The following is a 20502-nucleotide window of genomic DNA, read 5'->3' as shown; positions in this document are numbered from 1 at the left end:
AGGTCAAATGCCTGCTTGGTTGGATTTAAATCCCAAGACTAATTTATATAATGTACTCCTGATGAATGTACACCGACAGTGGGTTTTACAATACTGGCTTCTTGCAATTTAGGAATTTTGTTGTATTTAGAGAAAATGTTTAACTGTGAAAATATTTAACTCTAAATAGTCTGTTGGTAAAATAACTGTTCACTTATGATTAGGGTAGCTTAGATGCAGAAGCCATGAATGCTGACACATTTGCTTCATTTCACAGATAAAGTGGTATTCCTCAGACAATCATTATTTTTCTTTATTGTTTTAGATAGTATTTTGTTGACACATTTTCACCTTGTTATTTACAGGTTATTGATAGGGTGACATCTTATGGTGCAACCTTTGACTTTCAAACTCCTCCACAAACATTGAGTAATAAAACCTCCATTCATGCACTAAGGTTATTTGTGATTTCACTGGCAGCTATATATAATATAAATCCGTATAGGTAGTTACATAACTTTCTATTGTGCATAATCATAATTTAATTCCTGAACAATTCCTTTAACAGTCATTTCTTTTTAAAATTTCGTTCACATGATACACTTGTAAAATTAGAAATGGTTGTGTTTTCAACAATAGTAATTAGTAATTATTTAGTTATTACAGTAAAAGACTGTAATAACTTTAACTGGACTACAGATGTTTCTGAAGATTGTTCAGACATACTGACAGACATAAAAAAAGAAAATGGATGAACCCAAAACTACATAGTTACAGATGTTATAACAAGCATGCAGTCAGTGCAAAAGACCTGGTGAATAAATAAATGAATTGAAGCCAAATGATCTAACATTTATGATAATCTAAAAATTGAAGAATTTCTGAATTAACAGCATAGAGTAAATTAAATTGTCAGCAGAAGTCTAATGGACTATAAGGCCTTTCTGGTTATTGTACTGATAATTCCACCCTCTGAAACCCCTTCATTACATTATTTAGAATTTAAGAGACATCAAACAGAAATATAGAGGGTAAGGGCTTCAGAAACCAAGAGCCTCTTCTTTAACCTGACACTGCAGTACAGCATTAGCAGCAAGTACACATTCAGACAGGTTGGCAACTGCAAAACAAACACACAAATGAACATCTTCGTTACAATGGCACAATCATGGCTCGGTATAAGAAAGTACTGTTTTTGGTTTGTATTTCTTAATGTTGGGACATTATTTACTGATAAAACATGCTATTTTAATGCAAGTTCAATGTTAGAATTATATAATACAATGTTGGTTACGTTTATTTCTGTTGGATTATGAGCTGTGAGTGTTGTCTTAAATGGAGAATTTACCTTTCCTACTGCGAATCCATGAAACTGCTTTTATGGCCAAAAACTGCCACTCATCATGAGCATCCATTTTAAAGCCATGTAACCAGATCAGAGCCAGAACTGTAGCCCAGATCCCTGGTTCCACCTGAATACAAAAGCATGTAATACACAGGGTCATACTTATCTCCACATATATAAGTGCACAAGGTTTCCAGAGAAGCAGGCCGTTTCAGAAAGAGGCCCAAGTAAATATGTGTGTGGTTCTACACCCTGCATCAGTATATTATTCTTCATATACTATTTATACTGTCAAGTGTATGAAAATGCAAAGCACTTTATGTAATCTCTATGCACAGTTTGCAATGAACCACCTTAGAATAGCACTTAACATATTGAAAAATTACTGTATTATGCACCAATAAAAGTAGTATAAACATTTACATTCTTTGTTAGCCAGTTTAGTAACTGTGTGATCCAAATTCTAAAATGTAGAAATACGTTTGAAGACTTACAAAACAATTGCATGTTATTTTCAATAAAATTATATAAAGTTTATTTATAATTTGTAAAACTTTCCCAAGTTTATGGTTTAACATTACATTTATGTCAGGTCTACATTCACTTCACAGGTTTGCCACCATCACACTGACACAGATCCAGTTTTATAATACTTTCAACATGAAATTAAATTTCTAATATATTCTATATCCTAATAAGCTTGATTAGTTTATCTGTTTGGGGCTATGTGGGTCCTTCTGACTTGTGTATAAAAGACTACCACGTTTCCAAATTGGAAAGAAAATGTTTATAAAGAAAATAGACCTAATATTTATTTATTTATTTATTTATTTGACATGCATTTATGTGATTGATATGCAATGTTTTGTGTAAAACTATAAGCTCCACTTTTTACCATTTTAGCATTTACTGACAATTAAAATCTAATTATATATATCATCATGTAGTCTCACTCATAGATTGTGGTCTTGTTTCAAAACACAAATATTTCAGAGGACGCAGGAACTGCACATTTGCCTCTGTGGACTATACAGAACTCACACATGCCATTTTGGACTATATAGTGTTCACATAGTATTTTTGGATTATACTGCATTTACACATGGTATTCTGGCAAAAATGTCATAGCAACTGTTTCTGCTTTAAAAAAAATTTTTAAAATCCAGAACCGCATAATCCTCGGATGTCAAAACATTTTTAAAATACATCACCGCTGCTGGTATACATCACTATTCATGAGTAGTATTAAATGCTCGTTTTGTGTACTGTTTCGTAGATTGGACGATCCATTCACGTTTTACCACTATTATTTTCAGATCAGGTTATTTGGCCTACAATATTTCAAACATTACACTGTTTAGAAATGTCTCAGTTAAAACTTTTCACAATGAAATAAAAGACAAATGGTCCTGAATTTATAACCCTTCATATTTTCCTTTGGGTGATTATTTTAATGAGATTTTGCCCAGTTATCCTGTATTTTACATTGTGGACTTGAATCTAGGACTTGAAATGTGAATATCTGATGTATAGACGTATTTCAGAATGGTTTGTGTGTTCCCATATAAACTCATTAACAATTATTTATGGACCCAATTTATTCTTTTTTACATGTTTTACTTATTTGTCCTTTTACTTTTTTTAACATTTAATCTTTTTAAGTGAAAATTGATATTTAGGCATCACAAACATGTGTCCTACAAATCGGACATCATCTGTTCAATTAATCTAACAAGTGGAATTCAGATTTTGCCAACCACCCTGACACAGTGACACTGAATTCGTTATAAAATCGCTTTATACACTACATGGTCAAAGTATGTAGACACCTGACAATCACCCCGTTACAGCTTATTGGACATTCCTTTCCAAAACCATGAACATCATTATGGAGCAGGCCCCTCTTTTACAGCTGTAACAGTCTCCAGTCTTTTTGGAAGGCTTTTCAGAAGATTTCAGACCGTCTCTTTGGGAATTTGCGTCCATGCAGTTAGGTTTGTGAGGTCAGGTACTGATGTTGGACAAGAAGGCAATTGACATTCCAATTCCGCTAAAAGGCGTTCAGTGGGGTCAAGGCTCTGTGCAGAGTACTGAAGTTCCTCCACACCAAACTTGTTAAACCATGTCTTTAATGCATTTGCTTTCTGCACAGGGGCACAGTAACTGAGCTGAAACTGAAGCCACAAAGTTGGAACTATATAATGGTCTAAAATGTCTTTGTTTGCTACTGCATTAACATTACCCATCACTGGAATTATGGGCCAATCCAGACCTTAAAAAACAACCCCAGACCATTATCTCTCCTACAACAAACTTTACTGTTTTACTGTCTACTGCCAGACTCATCAGCTCTCAGCAGCCCTGTTCTGTGAGTTTGCGTGCTCTACTGCTTTGTGGCTGAGCTGATTTTTTGTTCCTAGATGCTTCCATTTTATAAAAATAGCAATTGCAGTAGGCTAGCAGGGTAGAATTTTGACAAACCAACTTGTTTCAAAAGGTGGCATTCTATGACAGTGCCCTGTTTAATATCACGGAGCTATGTGGACTATACAGAACTCACACATGCCATTTTGGACTATATAGTGTTCACATATAGTATTTTGGATTATACTGCATTTACACATGGTATTCTGGCAAAAATGTCATGGCAACTGTTTCTGCTTTTAAACATTTTTTTAAAGTGTTTAACGGCCTATCCAGACTAACCTCTGCAGGCATCTGCTTGGTCACCTCCTCTATTGTTTTTCCAAACACCTGTGCCAGTGTGGACTCCATTTTCCAACAGCCTGAAGCCTCTTGGAGGGAGATGAGCTGGAGCAAGGGGTCTGAAGGTTCTTCTACAGAGACACATACATGTGTGTATCATATATTATTAAATATACCTCACACCTTTTACATAACTAAAAACTAAGTATAACAGACAACTACAATTGATTGAGTATTTGCATATGTGTAAAGAGGGGGAGAGAGCAGAAGATTTATTTGTCACATCAGCAGCGAACGTTACCATTTATTCCACCATCATATGCAGAGTCATCAGAAATCCTGAGGAAATTAGGGGTCACACCTACTGGGAACAAGGAAGAGTGGTGGAGTACTGTATTTGTGCTATAAAACAAATATCTTCAATACTATCTTCTTTACTTTCTCATATTTGAAATCTCTAACATTCAACTCTTTTTTTAAAAACCACCAAAATCCCAACATAATTGTAGGGAGACTACATTTTTATTGACAAAGTGGATGAGAAAATTCTGAATTAATATTCACAGAGTACAATCCAGTATCTACTTTATATTCTGCATCAGTACATTTTCCACCACAATGTTCTGTTTAACTTCATTAAAAACATGGCAAAAGAAAAGGAGCTAATGCAGCATTAGACTCACATGCTCTCTGCTTGTTCTTGTCTTTAAATTACTTTTTCCAATCTACCTTTAATTTTTATCCTGAATAGACATTTTTCAGTCCAACAAGTTAGAATCTATTACAGTTGAGATTCCAAACAGCTATAAATGTGCAATCATTTCATTAATTGAGCTGAAGAGGTTTTTTGCACTATTCCCTGGATACAAAATCCTTGGACTTCTCAAGTATGACTCCCCTGGCCTCACGCTTTGACCACTGCATAAACCGTTAATAACTGTTAGAAAAGATCACTGTTCTTGAAATTAGGATAGTTGTGGTAAATCTATCACTATTACAAAAGAATGAATCTCCAAGCACTCTTCCTCAGGAAGAGTCAGAAGATGCACAGGACCCAGTCGCTCCTGCCCAAAAACAAAGCCATCCGTACCCAAGTGGTTTGTATGATACTCCACTATCAGAAATGTTACTGTGGCTTTGCTGCCTACGTGCCGTCTTCACAAGACAGAGACTGAAACAATCTGCAGTGGAAAACCTTTAGCTTAAGGTAACAGCATGCTGTCTTACCTGCTTGTGCAGCTCCTGTAACTAAAAGGAACAAACTTCAAAAAGGTAATCTTTTGTCAGGGACACACCTGAGGACATTCACCAAATCATCTGCAGTCAGAGTAATAACAAATGATTTTTGTTTCCCATTGGCCACTCATCTTCCCTGTGCTCTGGTGCATCTAGCCATAACACCACGCAGTTGTGTGTGTTCAAATACCACATGATCATTTGGATATTTCAGACCCCAAGGGCCTCTTCTGTCACAGCCTATGACGACCCACAGCTGACAATGTGAGTGACTTGAGAACACAAAAAAGCCACAACATTCACCAGGCAAAGATTCAAACTTCAGCTTCGGGTGTGCTGACACAACGTCAGGACTGTGACATTAGCAAAAGTAACATACTACAGTCTCCTCCACCCTCCGTCTGCTGAAACAAAGCTCAATTATTTCATCTCCATCAAGTTTTACATAGTAAACACCAGGCCCTCAGTTACATGGAGTAAGTAAAATGGAGTCTTTAATCTACAATGAAAATATTTGTTCTCCATGCTTGTTATTTAACTTGTAAGCAGTGCATTGCACCCATGGCTGCATTTTAGATTGACCACTGAATTTCATTTACAATTTTTCTTTTTGCCTTTTTAAATTATATATGTTTAGTCAATTTAATATCTTTTAAACTCTTTGCTGTTATTTCTATGTAAAGCACCCTGAATGACCTCTATGTATGAAAAGTACTATATAAACTTGCCTCTTTTTCCTTCACTTTCTATTGCATTTTCTTTCCCCTTTCCCTTCTCTCCAGAAGTCATTCTGTACAGCCGGTTCCTCTTTACAGCTGTCCATAACTGTAATAGTTCTTTCTGACCCCATAAGTATATCATGGGATCGCTGTCTATGTTCAAAAGTGATTACTGTAACTACATTATTCCAGAATGTTAAAGTCTGAGAAACTAACAATAACCTCAGCTGTCCACATGTAAGTTCAATTAAAGGCAAAGCAGAATACATTAATTACTGATTCTGCCCCCAGAAAAGATAAAACAAAAAGATCAAAAATACATTTCTAAGCATGTATCTATTTATAAATGTACAATTAAGTAATATATTTACAAATGTATTGATTTTTTTTTTTAGGTTTTATTCCAAGTGTGTAAAAATGCTTTAAATACAAACAGTTGGCATTTCAAGGATCTATGCATATTCCTTCAAAGGCTAACACAGGTTAGGCCTCCTTATTTGAGCAAAAGGTGCCCATGCACTCTTAGAGTGGTTGTTTCATATGTGAAAATAGCAAAACAAAGTATATTACCCTCTATTTGGGAGAAATGTTTAGAAACTACCATTTTCCATAACTTACCAGAATCCAAATTCAAGTCCGGTGCCATTTGTGCCATGTTTGGCATTGATGCCATTGGAGCCATGCATAGCCTTCGTGACCCACATTTCATCTTTGGCATAGCCATTAGTGGCGCTGCTGCACAACATGTTTGCATACGTGGCATAGCCATCATCGCTGGAGAGAAGGAAAGAAAGAAAATCAGCTATGTGTATGTGCCGTAAGAGCACAGAAGAGCAATGACTCTGTGGAAGAGTCTGAATGGGAGGAACACTGACAAAACCCAGGCAGTCTCCTCTTCAGCAGGGGCCCTTTCACAGCCTCTCCGCTGCCCTTGTGGATGGCGATGAAGGCTGTGTGGGAACTGCTCACTCCAGCCTGCACACTCAGCTCCACCACTCTGGCCCTCAGCTCCTCCTTGCCGTCACCCTCCGCCTGTTGCTCCTGCTCCAAAGAGCGGATTCGCGACCGTGCAGCCAGCCTGTGGATGGTCAGTCTGCACAAACATGCATTACACCACATGATTGTAGTAAGGCCAGCTGAGGGTTTTTGATACATTTTAGCTAATTTTACTACATACTGTTACTAATATAGACCTTATGTATTTTGTGCTTCTAGACATCAGCATTGATCCCTGTATTTCTACAGTAATCTAGATCATTGGTATATTGGACCCTAACCTACTCTATTGGCTAGGCTGTATTCTATGAGTAAATTATAAAGCGCTTATGTATGTCGCTCTGGATAAGAGCGTCTGCTAAATGCCATAAATGTAAATTTAATATACTACTAATTATCAAATCCAGCTAACAAAAGGTCCCTGCTGTGCACCAGAGAGAACAGTACTAGCATTATATTTTCCATTGGCACATGTTGCAAAACTTGGGAAGAATGCTTTCAAATCAGATCAGTGCACCCACTCCTGTTTTATTGTTGGGATTATTCTTATTGAGAGGTCATAATCCCCGATGGGAAACTGGTCCTCCAACAAACCAGAGGGGGTTATGGAGAATGTGTGTACTTGTACTGTGGAATCTAAGTGTGTGTGCGCATGTTACCCGGTATTCTCTGCAGGATTGAGAGAGAAGCTGAGTGTGTTTGTGACATGTTGATCTACTAGGCGATACTGCACTGTTAGAGTCCCCGTAGAATCTGAGCTCTTACAGGCCTACAGAGAGAGAAAGAAGTATAGCTTGCGAGCATAAATCTAATTCAGATTTGATTTGTGATTTAAAAAAAAATTCATAAAATAAATAGGGTTACAATTCAAAAAACTGTTCAATCTATCACTAACATTGTATTTCTTTCCCTTGATGAAATACCTAAGCATGCATGCATAACTATATACTAATGTAGTGATCAATATAGGGATCACATTATAGCAATTTTGTAGCCCATATTTCACCCCTACTTTAGTAGTTAAGGCAAAATCCACTCACCATCATGCAAGCTGCCATATGACAATTATTGACCATGGAGGATGCAGTGAGCACCTCCTTCCTCCAAAAAACATGAAGGTAATCTTTTTGAGCTACTGTCTATGTTACAACACAGGGCAGCTGAACTCTCTTACAGGAAAGCTCCAACAACCTTTGTCAGCAAGTATGAGCACACAGATGTCCACAATTGACTACTGTTGCTGTGACTGACAGAGTAATGCTATCCATCCCACTAAGAGAGCAGTAATAAACAACATCTTAAAATCTCTCACCTTTCCTTTCAGCTGGGCATAAATTAGTGCCCTTTGACCGTTGAAGAGTACTTTCACGGGTGGACTCAGAAGAGTGACAGACATGCCCTCTGGGACTGACCACACTTCTGCAATATCAGTCACAGCTGGTTGTAAAGCATAACGGAGAGACTGCATGACCTAGGAAGGGCAGAGAAAGAAAATATTGTACAAAATAAGTGTGACAGATGAAGGAAAAATGTGATGAATGAGTATGCAATGTGTAGAGCATAGAAATATTTTCTTGTTGTTATCTTAGTAATTTGTTGTAGTGAAACAGTGTTTTGTCTCTTGGCATTTAAGCACTTAATATTACATCCATTACTATAGAGAATGTAGTACAAAACTCCCCCGCATTTTACTTTGGACTGCATGCGATCAGCGCCTGTGATAAACTGGGCGTGGCCAGATCCCTCTTGGGCCATTCCTGTGATGAGCGCAGTGCTTGCACCTTCCCCAATTCCAAATGAGAAGCACCTGTGCAACCAACATGAAACAATACAACCTCAATCATCATCATCAGCAGGGGATTATGCACTTTCCAGCCACTTCATTAAAAACACTCCTCTGGCATCTACATTCACTCACTGCTCTATAAAGTACACTTATACAGTGGGGAAAATAATTATTTGATCCCCTGCTGATTTTATACGTTTACCCCCTTACAAAGACATGAACAGTCTATAATTTTCATGGTAGGTCTATTTTAAACACAGAGACATAATATCAACAAAAAAATCCAAAATAACATTAAAGGTCATAAATTAATTTGTATTTGATTAAGTAAAATAAGTATTTGATCCTCAAGCAAAACATGACTTAGTATTTAGTACAAGGAGAAACCGTTGTTGGCAAACACAAAGGTCAGACATTTCTTGTAGTTGGTCACCAGGTTTGCTCACGTCTCAGGGGGCACGCTCCAAATCCTGAAGGTTTCAAGGCTATCACTTGATCACATCTATCACATCCATTCTTATAGCCCATTCCAGCCTTGTGCAGGTCTAAAATCTTGTCCCTGACATCATTTGACAGCTCTTTGGTCTTACCCATGGTGGTCAAGAGGTTTGAATGGAAGAGACCGATTCTGTGACAGGTGTCTTTTATACACATAACAAGATCAGATTAAGAGTACTTTCTTAACGGGACAGGACTAATTTGTGTGCACATAACCGGTCTATGGGGGTCAGATTTCTTGCTGGTTGGATCAAATACTTCACTTAATCACATACAAATTAATTTATAACCTTTGATTTTTTTAAAAAATATATTTTGTTGATATTCTGTCTCTCTCTGTTAAAATAAACATACCATGAAAATTATAGACTGTTCATGTCTTTGTAAGGGGGTGAACTTACAAAATCAGCAGGGGACCAAATAATTATTTCCCCCACTTTAGGTGATTTTATAAGTGTACTACTACAAACTGGAGCCAATTTGTGGACAGCACTTATTCCATCAGTGAGACTGATGTGTAAAAAAACCCAACCACTCTGCTGTGCCTAATACATTTGTAATATATTATCACCCAAATCTGTGTATGCACAATGTTGATGGTGTGTTGAGAATGGTTCACCACCCAAGTAATATTGTGTCAGTCATGGAGGGAGGCTAAGACAAACTGTACATAACAATGCACTCGAACTATACACATACAAGATATTTCTCATAAAGCGTTATAAGTAGTAATGTAGATTTCTCATGAACTATTCAACTATGAAACATTTAACCAGCAAATAACCATTAAATCTGTAATTTACTTTGAAACATTTGTGGGCTTGGGTTTCTTATAATCTTCTCAACACATTTTCAATACGCTACTCATTTATGGCTCCTAATATTGCAGTCTCCTTAAACACTCCGTGTCACGTTACGGCCCCGACCCCTCCTCAAACGTCTTGGTGTGTGTGTGTGTGTGCGCGTGTGTGTTCGTCCGTGTTGCCACGTCCTTTCGTGTCGTCCACCTGTTCTGTATTAGGTGTAAACCTCGTGTGTGTTTATATATATATATATATATATATATATATATATATATATATATATATATATAAATAAAAGTCTCCTGTGTTGTATTACATGTTGTTGGTGTTTGAAAGGTGTTTAGTGTTAGATGTGTCGTCTGTGTGTTAATAAAAACGTGTTTGAAGGTGCCCCTTCTCCGCATCCTGTTACGCCTCGAATCGTCACACTCTGAAGTGTAACTTAGCCACCATGAACTACTTCAGGTACAATATTGCTGCTTTTACCATGTTATCCAAACACTTAGTTGTAGAATAAGGAGTGTGGAACCTCCATGCATGCACATATGCCAAAATGGCTTTGATGTTTGAATTTCAATTCGGTTTCACTATCCCTCATCAGGGATAATAAATAAGCTGTCTGTGAGGGAAAATCCTTAATGCTTGTTTAAAACAGGAAGTAAGAAATATGTGACCTTTGCCCTTGTCTTGACCAATCTGCAAGAAAGGCGAATAGAGAAGTGATGGAGTATGACAGTTATCGCTTAGCTGTTGCTGGGCATGGGTGCAGCAACAGGGAGTAACAAACTGTTCTTAGCAGGAAAGAATATTGAAGGACGGTTGAGATGCCTGGCACCTGGAGTCACAAGATTAGCACATGAGAGAACAACAGGGAATGGTGGGGGTATATGAACTCATGTGAAAAGAAGTGAGAAGCTTTTCTCCCTCAATGCATTAGGGACAGAACTGATAAAGCTCGCTTATACGCACATCTAGCTCAAGTCTGACTGATTCTTCCTCCACACTGTCGAAATCTCTGAAAGAACAATTAGCACGGCAGTAGATAGATGCCTAAAGCATAGTTTATGCCCTCTAGATTAATCACCTAATTCAACTACTAGGCCATAAGGAAAGTGTACTTGTAGTTCTAATTGTAATCAAACATTCCAATCCAATGGTCAATCAAACATCCTAGGTCTAGTTACCATAAAGGTATGATTCTGTCTTGGGTATGATTCCCAGAACGCACACAAACTGTCATCCTGAAAAATACTCTGAATCAGAGCATCCACCAAATGCTGCAGATGTAAATGTAGCTATTCTATTTTAGAGCTAAACACCTAAGCTCCACCTAAGAAAGTTTTTATGTTGGAAAAATCTTCCAGGCTTTGAAAAACACATGCCTGTGGGAATCAGCATTGCTTCTCACGAGCTGAAGAACATCCTTGGTGTTCCCCACCTCTCCATCAGTGAAAATGAATACCTGCAATCATTACATTAGAGAACATTAACTGTGTATATTCAGTAAAACGTCTGTGCTCTCATAACCCTTCACCCACTGGTGTGTTACACTTACTCTAGTTGCAGTGGTCACTGGTACTAAATACATACTCCACCATGTGTGAGGTGAAAGGTACAAGCTCTATGACCTACATACTATAGATTTAAAACTAAATGGGGCATTGTTTTAATATAAAGGACATGTGTTCAGACATAATGACAATGCAGCATATATGGATGTTAATCACAACATTACCTGTCTGGGGTGGTTAGGGATGCAAGGCTGGCTGTAGATGTGTTTTAGAGGCTGCAGAATCTCAGTGCCACCCATGTCGGCCTGCATTTGTTTTACTCTTTGCACAACCTGGTCCATTGTCTCCTGACTGTACTCCACACTCTTCCTGAAACAAAATGCACAAAATCACTCGTCACACCATCATTAGGTGAGGGAACATTATAACACATGGCAGTATATGGTTTCAACATGTGAGTACTCACGGGAAGAAGGACTCATAGTGTGAACCGAAGCCATAGATGTTGAAGTAACAGCCCATGGGGAGACTCTTTAGCAGCAGCAGCAGGGTGTTCTAAAGGCATGAGATAATGTATTCATCCAGCCACCCATTATTAATACTGATCAAGTAAAATGTACATCCAACCCTAAATGTTTTGAATTGTATTTTATGGACCAAAGGTAACAGCTATAAATTCTTAAGAATTATGAAAAACATTGACGTTCTCAGTGTTTTTTGCAGACCAGTTCAGTGGTGAACCTTACTCTGGCACTCTTGATACGCTCTTCTGCATTTAGCCCGTTATGCATCTCGCAGCTCATACTGCCAGACCTATCCATTACAAACACAAACTCGCCACAAGATGACACCATTGATGTGACTGCCTCAGGGAATTCTGGATACAAACTTAGCATGACTACAGAATCTCCCATAAGAGACCCTTCAGAAAGAAAAGTTGAAAGAAGTGTTATGGAAAGGAAACAAGAAATAAGAAAGTAGACAGACAGATAATGACACGATGAAACGATGACGAAGACAGAAGTCTGTGAATAATAAAACACCAGGATTTTCCTACACTGTTTTACATGTGGATTATAGCTCTGTTGCGTTAAAGGAAAACATTAAATGACAATTGCCAAACAGTATCCCAAAAGTAACTTTGGTATACACAAACTCAAAAGATATCTCCTTTCAGATATTTAGCTTAAGGTAGATCCTAAAATGCTTTCTCCTCTATGTATAAGACTATATTGAGGACAAACCACCCAAAACATTCATGTAAGAAATGTTACATTCTGCATAATATTTTAAAACATAATTAGGACAACCAATTATGTTAATAAAATAACATTTTGTTGACCATAGTTTTACAGATTAAAACAATTCAACAAATCTAAATTAAGCAGCTTTTTTTCTGTTTAATTGACATTGAGACTAAACATTTTTAAAGGATTAGTTTCTGTATAAATATTGGTTCAGGTGTACCTGGCTGAGCTGTGGGTACTCCAGCCTCCACTATAGCAGTGGGCTGATGGGTATTCTGATAATACAGAAACAGCTCGACATCTCTGTCAAATTTATGACCTGCACACAGGCTTACCTGAACACACACACACAACCATGCACACAAATGCACAAAGAGAAGACAAAACCAAAAACATCAAAACCTTCCCTCCATATTGCCGACACTATAAGCAAATGTAATTTGCTTTTAGAAAATGACTAGATTGAAAGCTGTATAATAAAACAGTAACCAACACTGTATATAACAGCAACTTATTACAAAAACACTAACAATGAAATGACGGGCAATAAAGCCACCTTCACCCCAATCACATTTCTACATCTCACAAGGACTTGTAATGAGTGAATGTGTGACAAACACATCACAACAGTAGTGAGAGGAACATTTATTTTGCAACCACATTTAAGTAAATAAATAGGTCAGTAAAGCTTTCAGGCTACACCTTAATTATTGTTAACTTGTGTCAAGATATGTACTTGCTCTAATAAAATGAACTTTCTCACTTGCGCACACACACACACGCACGCTCACACACAGGCATGCACACACGCACGTACCTTTGCTTGTGTGTGATCTGCGTTGAGGAACTCCACGGGCTTAAGAGGACATTTGGATTCGACTTTAGCGATTGGATTTGGAGAACTCAGATGTGCAGTAAGAGAGAGTGAGTAAGGAATCTGTGCAGATCCTGGTGTTATCTCTGACACTATACCATCACTCGCACCTAAGAGAAAAACCAGAGAAACCATGGTAAAAGTCAGCTTTTGAGATTTATGATAAAGAGCAGATTAATTAGAAATTATATTATTGAGGCAAATTACTATATACTGGAACTATGTGGTGCTATAAATTACCCTATGGCCTTACCTTAATTAAGTTAGTTGTGTAGCAGAGATTGCTTTTGTCATGTGCTCAATACCAGATGTGTCATTCAGGAATGCATACAATATGATATGCGTTTGGGTTTTGATCAGGACTGGCTATAAATTAAATGAGTACTTGTGGACAACATTTTGGCAGCTATTCTTTAACAACATAAGGACAACAGATACAACTCTTATCATCTACTGTATACAGGACACCCATTTTACACGTGTTCATGTGCTCATCTCATAATTCATTTATGTGACCTGAAAGCAGAGCGAGGAGTTTGTGTTTGGTACCTGGTGGGGAATAGCGGGGGTTGAGGACTACCGGCAGACAGAAGCGAAGGGAGTGGTCAGCCTGCACGGAGAGCTCGGTTACATAGACAAAGGTGACTGCAGCACTCTGGCCCGGAGGTAGGCACCCCACGCTCAGCCGGAACACATCTACGCTCTCTTCACTCTCCTCCAATAAGAAGGCCTGCTCGCCTGAGCTCAGAGAATCATCGTACAGCTCTCGCGCCTGCCATGGAGACAAAACACACCCTTAAAAAACCAGTTCAACCTTATCATTTTGCATGCCTTTTTAGCATGAGAAGAATGTTATGAAGACAAATTCTACTCTGAGCAGGCCATTGTGAATGGTGGTTTATTACTTCCTTTATGTCATATAGTCCAGTTCAGTGTTCTCCCTGCATGTCCTAGTTTTATACCTCTTCATTGTTTTTTGTTAGTCTTTCCTTAGTGTTTAATTCCCTTGTTACCTAGTTCTCACCCTTACCCTGTTAGCCTGTTTTTGTTCTGTTTTATTGTGTTAGTCTGTGTCATGTTTAATAACAATTATTTAGTTATTCTATTCCATCTGTTCCTTCTATTATAGCTTCCCTATGTCAGTGAGTTCCGTTTCATGTCCAAGGCGCCGGCACCTTGCAAGTGTGTTCGCGCTCTACCTCCCACGCGCTACACTATAGCTTAAGCCCAGATATCCAAGGTAATGCCAGAAACTGCTCAAACTGAAGTGTGTCCAAGTGCAAACTCATTGATTTCCTATACATTGTAAGAATCTATTAACTATCTCGTATCAGGACTTGCACAATTCCTCCTTGCATGGAACCAGTAAAAAACAGAAGTTAACCAAACACAAGGAGCAACCAACAGCCCATGTTAATGGAAGCTCTAGTTTTGTGTAGGATTTTCTTCACTCCATTTTGGCCTGATGAGCTTTGAAAATGCATCAGTGCAGGAATGGAGCCATGTTTCCCTGATCACTCTATTCCTCATCCTCTCTGACTCACCTTCTCTTTCTCCTGCACCTCAGCCACAACCTCCTGGTCTGCAATCTTGGCACTGAAGTGGCACAGAGCAGCCTCTGCAGGCATAGGGAACACAAAAAGAGCCTCCACGGAGCCCTGCTCCTCATTCACATACTGCAGGGTGGAGCTGACTGTAGCTACATGCCCCTGAGCCTGCAGATTCACTTCTATGCTCTTCAGAGGGACTGATAAGGAAACACACACATAGCTTAGTTATCTGATGCAGACAACTTGAACCATTCTACAAGATAAGCAGGATGGGCAGGTCGGGAATCAGTTGAAATTCAATTACTTAAGACAGAGATTGTTTTAGATGACAAATGTTTTGCAGTGTTACTCTGGGTTACTCTTGAAAGAATAAGAGCAACTGTACATGGGGAAGTTTGTCAAATTAACAATGATTTTTTTTTTCCAAACTTAAAATCTATCCATGATAGATTTGTAATTATTTGTGAAGATGGTTCACTTTCCAAATAACCGCTGGAGACAAAAATAAAAAATAAAAAAATAGACTGCATTATTAACGAACAATTGGTACAAAGGGTTTTTTTACTTTATTTTATTTACTTTTGCAATATTTCATATAATTGCTCCAGACCTTGTCAATATAATACATGCCCAACAGAAAACAAAATTATTTAGTCTCTCTGACGGCCCCAGTTCTGGAAAAAAAACAACATGATATGAGCAAACTGACGTGAAAATGACGTAATCTAACCACATCTAGCGACGTTTGAGAAGGCTTTGGCTACTTTCCATTGAAAATCATTCGTACCACTGATTAGGCCATGTTTGATTGCAGTTTCAGAACTGCTAGTTTCAGCTTGACTTCACCTAAATTCGCTGACTATCACCTAGGCAGAATGAAAGTTCTTGCTGCCAGACGTCTATGAGCGCCACTGACCTTTTTATTCCTTGGGGCTTTAAAACAAATAAGTACAAATATCTTTTAGCAGCGAAGACAACTTAATTCTCGAGTTCGTACCTGGCTCATTTTTGCTGGTCACCAAGCCACAGTTCACCATTTTGCACACTGCGATAGCTATGATTGGGATCTAAAACAAAACAATATTCAGAGTGGAATTACCCTGAATTACGTACTGAAATATTTGGAGAGTTGGCAAAAAGGAAAACAACTCAATACAGACAAGGTTAGGTTGTCCAGAAATTGACCTATTACACATTCGTAAGTTTTAAGTGAAAGTGGAAGAGAAAAAATACCTTTTAATGTATAGCTCACGGCTGCAGGACCGTTAAACTGAAACTAATGTCGTATTCAACCGTGTAGATCTGGAGGTTGTTTTGCGTCTTTACTTCCGGCAATTTCCAGTGCAGATGCAGTAAACTGTCTGTTCGGGCAGTAGGGAAACGCCTCCCACGCACTCGTTGGGCGTGTCTAGACAGCTGTGTTGGTGCATTTTAGAGATCCTCATTACAAACCTATCGGGAGATTTTGCTAATTCGAAATTGTTTACATGTCAATGTATCCAACCACTGCAATGTTTTAATATTACAGATTTACACATTTAATATCCCAAATGTCATTATTCAAAAATATTATAATAACCTGTCACAACATGACAAATTACATAGTGATGAGGACCTTTCAAGTTAAAAAAATATTCGGTACGTCGAGTATTGTTTTGTTTGCACACAGTCTACACGTCACAAGTGAGGAATTGAAGTCAACCACTAGCGTTTAGCTAAGAAAGTGCGACATGGGATGTGGCGCCATGGTAGGCGTATTTTTTTTTCCCATTCTACGTTTTGTGTGAACTAGTAGAGACATAACCAGAGAATTTCTAGAGGCTCTTCCTTTAATTTTGTAAATGTATGCATTACACTAAAATAGTATATTTATTTTCTTTCAGCAAACGGGTTTTGGCAATAGGACATATTTCTGAGATCCCAGCGTCAGCTCACCAACCAATCAGCACTCAGTAGCGAACGTGGGGTTTGCCTGTAATAACACTTTCAAGTCCCCAGACATAAATTGCAGGATCGAAAAGCCCACCACTAATGCACATAAAGTGAACGAGTGGATGAGGCTCTATACCATATAGAATAGTGTTCACCACACCAGGAGCTAAGCCCATCACACCCACGTTAAAGCATTCACAGGCCAAGCCCTCAAAACCATATGCTCTGAATGGGGGTGATAAATATCTCCCTGTGTCTGAGTTAGCAGATGCCATTGCAGCAGGAGAGTTCAAGGCATGCCATGGAAAAGCTGCACAATGTCTACCAGCCAGTGCTTCCCTGGCCACTGTGAGCTAATGAGCATGACAGACAAGCCTTCCAACCTCTCTCTGACTAAAGTTGTAGAGCTATGGATAAGCTAAGATACAGCATTGTCTGAGGCCATTCATGAGCCAAAGTACCTATCCTGAGCAGTGCACTCTGGTTGTGTATATAAAAGAACAGAGGGCACTGTACGTAAACCAGTTGCATGTGTGAGTAAGCATTCTGAACTTTTCCTGTCAAGTTTGTTCAGAGTGCATAAATCTAGAATGGCCTGCAGCCTGGAAGCCTTTCTTTGGGATAACACAAAGTACCTTGAGTAGAAGCCACTCAAGCTTTACGCGGGCAGAACCACTCTTATAGATACTTTCTCCAGCAATAAGTTTCTTCCAGAAAAAGACAGGCTGATTCTTCCCTCACCTGGGAATAAATAATCCCTTTGAAATCTGGGGAACGTGTGGCAAACTGCAATCTGTAACTGTACTGCAGTGTTTTCAGTATCTAGCGTGATGCAGTGCAAGTGCTCCAGCATGTCTATCCATGAAGCACTGATCCCCTCCTGTGGTTGCAGAGTGTCCTGCACCGTGTATGTGTGAGTGGTGTGCATAGTGAAAGTTTATGTGTGGTCCACCTCACCTGAGAGCTTGAAAACTCTCTTAGGCAGGGTTTTGATGTGCTTTGATACTTTAAACTCTTGGCATTGCTATGTTTTGTAACATACTGATCTTTATTTTGTTTTGCAATGAACTGACAGATATTAGAAAAACATCTCTTTCTAACACTGGTAACCTTTGGGAACAGAGAAGGTGAGGTAGCATTGTATCACTGCTCTTTTTGCCCTGGGCAGACTTTTCCCTTCATAGCATGATTCAGTAGGCTCAACTTTCACCACAGGCCACGCAATTTCCAGTCCCGCTGACACATGTGGTAGCACATCTTGTGGGTCAACACTCCAGTGCGGGAAGGATGGTGCCTCTCCTGTCTCCTCTACTGTTGACTTCCACTGCACTGAGGTGGGGGGGGGGGGGGGGGGGGGGGGGCAATAGGAAGTCCATGAATTCATCATCTTCCTCAGATGAAAAATTTGGAGCTACTGCCCTCATACTGATCCTTCGCATCCACTTTTTCCTCCTCTGCTTTGAGCAGAGAGGACAGAGGGTTGCAGACATCGAGCTGATTGACTGAGCTTAGTGCCAAAGGGGCAGGTGTCTCAGCAGGTATGGCAGTCTGCTGCATGGAAGATGCCTGGCATGAGAGAGTTATGGTTTTCAATCAGTGTCACCAGAACCTGAAGCAGAAATCATGGTTCTTAAAAAGAATTTGAGAAATTTAGTGTTATTGAAAATTTTAGCAGCAAAAGTTTTGATATTTGACCCAGTTGGGGGTTGGGGATCCAGAAGGGTGAAGGAATATCTACATTTCTTTGTTTGAATTGGAGGCGCCCACTCCACATCTGATCCAGAATCACTGCTATAAGAATATACAAACAAAGATATTACATAAGTGACAATAATAAATGCAAAGCTTTTGATTTTATCAAAATGCTTGATAAAATAAGTGTATATGTGTTTGTATGAGGTGGTCAACAAACTTAAACAAGCTTCAAAGAATATGTTACATACTTGTCAAGAACAGGTCCTCTCCATTGAGAAACACATCCTCCTCAGCTCAATCATAGCTCTCCGACTGCAACAAATCCCTGTTACATCTTTGCCGGATCCTCTCCAACACCATAAAATACTTACTTCTTTGATTTCTGGTCTTGTCTGGAAGCCATTTTAAAGCCAATTTTATTGTTTGGATTGTTGTTGCCAAATAAAATTTGGCATTGTCTCTTTATTTCAGCCACATGTACCTTTATGTTTACATTTTGCCTTCTTGGATGTGTGTCATCATAACTTGGTCTACTGACTTGATAGACCTATAATTAGAAAGCTTAGAATCTAATCTTTATGGTAACATGGTTGAAAGCAAATGTTCACAAGGATCATATTTTAATAATTTTTAAAATCATTGTATTTATTTTGACTTATTTTTTCCAAATACTCTACACAAAAGTGAGGATAATGTGTGGAGATCCATACTTCCTGGCCCGGCTGGTAGATAGGGGTAGGTCTCTGGTGTCAGTCAGCTTGTGTTTTTGCCTCTAGACCACACGCCATTCTGTTCAACTTCATATAAAAGTGACAGTGCCTTGCCATTTTTGAACCCGGGTCTGTAGCTGACAGTGAAATCAAAGCACGTAAAAAAGAGTGCCCATCTGGGATTAAGCTGTTTAGTAGCTCTAATAGTAGCACTCTGTAGGAGTGAGTTTATGGGAATAGAAAGCACATGGGCAGAGCTTAGCGAGGGATCAACTGTCATTGCGACAACATTGCTCCAGTGCCTGTCTCAAGTGTCCACATGGACGACTAAGAGAGGACAGATTCGAGCAGTAGTGAAATGTTCTTTGAGCTGAGAGAATGCTGTGTTTGCAACAGATATCCACCATAGATTGTGGTGTTTCCCTATGAGGAGGTCCGTGAGTGGGGAAGCTAAAGAGCTGAATCCCCATATGAAGCAGAGGTAAAAATGTGCGAAGGCCAGAAAGCTTTGAAGTTCTTTTATAGTACGAGGCTGAGGCCAGTTGGTCACCATTTTGATTTTGTCATCAAAAGTATTCTGTTACCAATTAGAGTCAGACGCAGAAGAGGGCTCCATGTGCAGCATACTTTATTAGGCAAACCAGACAAGGGCCAGAGGCAGGAATCTGAGGTCAGACAAGTGAGGGTAAAAAATACCAGGATCAGAGAATGGCAGCAGTACAGAAGGGAAAGGCAAAATTCCAAAAAAACAACAGGGACGAGTTCAATGTAACAATGTAATAACACTGCATATATGCAATAAAAAAAATATAATAATATAATACCACACTGTAAAGGGAAGGCAAGACAAGTTTATTTAGATAGAACCTTTCATACTGGTTTAGTCAAGGTATGTATTGAACCATTTATAACTGT

General features: G+C 38.8%; 1 protein-coding gene across 2 annotated transcripts; it reads right to left on the bottom strand.

The window, feature by feature from the left end:
• Positions 1-274: 274 nt before the first annotated feature.
• Positions 275-16615, bottom strand: LOC113589925 (von Willebrand factor A domain-containing protein 5A). Of its 2 annotated transcripts, none has more exons than XM_035520821.1 (19): positions 16484-16615; positions 16248-16317; positions 15245-15447; positions 14250-14472; positions 13644-13810; positions 13047-13161; positions 12326-12501; positions 12046-12134; positions 11804-11948; positions 11451-11530; positions 8674-8788; positions 8294-8452; positions 7641-7750; positions 6861-7078; positions 6604-6759; positions 4332-4394; positions 4031-4161; positions 1328-1451; positions 275-1099 (listed from the first exon to the last, which is right to left on the bottom strand). In XM_035520821.1, the coding sequence occupies exons 2-19, from the start codon at positions 16285-16287 to the stop codon at positions 1020-1022; spliced, it is 2394 nt and encodes a 797-aa protein (XP_035376714.1). In that variant the 5' UTR covers positions 16288-16317; positions 16484-16615; the 3' UTR covers positions 275-1019. The 2 variants fall into 2 exon arrangements, with proteins under 2 accessions (XP_035376714.1, XP_035376722.1); XM_035520829.1 differs by having other exon boundaries at positions 4332-4391.
• Between the last annotated feature and the right edge of the window lie 3887 nt (positions 16616-20502).

Source organism: Electrophorus electricus, chromosome 2, assembly GCF_013358815.1.
Source record: "Electrophorus electricus isolate fEleEle1 chromosome 2, fEleEle1.pri, whole genome shotgun sequence".
Lineage (NCBI taxonomy): Eukaryota > Metazoa > Chordata > Actinopteri > Gymnotiformes > Gymnotidae > Electrophorus > Electrophorus electricus.
The sequence above is the reverse complement of the archived record's forward strand: the minus strand, read 5'-3'. Positions and strand labels throughout refer to the sequence as shown.